This window comes from Etheostoma spectabile, chromosome 16 (assembly GCF_008692095.1).
Source record: "Etheostoma spectabile isolate EspeVRDwgs_2016 chromosome 16, UIUC_Espe_1.0, whole genome shotgun sequence".
Taxonomy (NCBI): domain Eukaryota; kingdom Metazoa; phylum Chordata; class Actinopteri; order Perciformes; family Percidae; genus Etheostoma; species Etheostoma spectabile.
Window position 1 is genome coordinate 6,190,727 of NC_045748.1, and position 1,508 is coordinate 6,192,234.

The 1,508-nt window shown below is 42.2% G+C and overlaps 1 protein-coding gene and 1 long non-coding RNA gene across 2 annotated transcripts in view; one reads left to right on the forward strand and one right to left on the reverse strand.

The window, feature by feature from the left end:
- LOC116704675 (uncharacterized) overlaps positions 1-1,313 on the forward strand; it is a 16,676-nt gene extending 15,363 nt beyond the window's left edge. The window contains exon 3 of the long non-coding RNA XR_004335749.1: positions 1,303-1,313. This is a non-coding gene — a long non-coding RNA (uncharacterized LOC116704675). The remainder of the gene's footprint in view (positions 1-1,302) is intronic.
- tnksa (tankyrase, TRF1-interacting ankyrin-related ADP-ribose polymerase a) overlaps positions 1-1,508 on the reverse strand; it is a 95,546-nt gene that overhangs the window by 91,218 nt on the left and 2,820 nt on the right. The window contains exon 2 of the mRNA XM_032540273.1: positions 1,331-1,446. Coding sequence (XP_032396164.1) covers positions 1,331-1,446 — 116 coding nt within the window. The remainder of the gene's footprint in view (positions 1-1,330; positions 1,447-1,508) is intronic.

Here is a 1,508-nt window from a genome sequence, read left to right on the forward strand (position 1 = left end):
CACTTCAGCTGTCCTATCAGATAAAGGCCAAAAAACCCTGCTTTTTACACAAGTAGGACTGGGGATAATTTAAACTTTTCCGATACTAGAGCAAATACAATCCCCGAGTTTTGGAAGTGATAAGAAAATTATACTTTCACTACCTGATTGGGGATTCGGGTATGGGGGACTAAACTACAAACTACAAAATCCTTTTTTTATGTAACAGAATCTCCTGTTAACAATGCCTGCACCAGTGTGCTCCATCTTACCCTGAATTGTGTAACAAGATGCCCACATACTCATTTTACTTCAGGCAGCAACTTGCTCCATAAGGGTTTAATGCTTCATTTTCCAGCAGAGATACAGTATTTCCATAACACGAGAGCTCGAACCTGACCTTGGCATTGCACTGCCACCCACTACAAATCCCACTTAAACCAAAAACATAAAAGCAAGGCAAACGACCACTTTCAGAGGTGCAACAGTGTCATGGCTGAGTGATTGGTTTCAGATTGGACAGCGTTTATTCTCATCACAACACTAATCATCACTGTTGCATTAGCGCTGTGCATTTTCTAACATGGGTGCAAAGTGCTCTCAAAGAAAGCTCTAAAAGCCTCTAAAACAATCGAAACTGTAAACATTTGAAAGACCACTGTGGTTAACAGCCAGGAGGACAAAAAGCATTAGCACATCTGTCATAAATATTCTAAAACATAACCATGCGTCGGCGTGACCTGAATATCAAAGTAGCAATGACAGTGAATGTTTTCTCAATGTGATCCTTAAGGCTGACTGTGCACATCAGAGCTTTCAGGCAAACAGTTTGAAAAGAATTCTCTTTTGCTATCATAAAAACACTGATTACAGTGTACTCCAATATCCATGCTGGATTTAATCACCACATCAATATTTGTACTCAACTCTGCCTTCCCATCTTTTTATCACCAGCAATCATTACATTCTACTAAAGTGTACCTGTTATACTTTGTTCCAAAAAGCATATTGGAAGAAAGTGGCTCACATTTTTCCCTTTGCGTCACCCTAATTGGTCCTCGCACTCCCTTACACTGAACTCATGTGGATTTGTGTACCTTCAGTGAGCTTTCCTGCCCAGAACAAAGACTATCATACAACTGCACTAGCATATTGATGGTGTAGTAAAGTTCCAAACACAGGGGAGGTAGGAAATGCAAAAAGAAAACAAGTAGGACATGTATCTGAACAGTAAAAGAAATTCCATCTTCAACTTTGCAAAAATATAGTTTTGCACTAATTACTATGCTGCAGAGGCACAGACCACCAAAACAATACTAGTAGATCAAAGGGTTGCTGTGCACAGTCTCACCTCGGAGTGACCAAACGAGCAGGCGTTGTGAAGCGGGATCAGACCCCCATCATCCCGTGCGTGCACGTTAGCGCCTGTCTGAAGCAGGTGGTCCACCACATCTTTCCGCCCGAAACCTGAGACAAGTTCAGAGAGAGTTGGGAGTGGAGGGGGTGGGGGGGGGAGGCGGGCAAAAAAA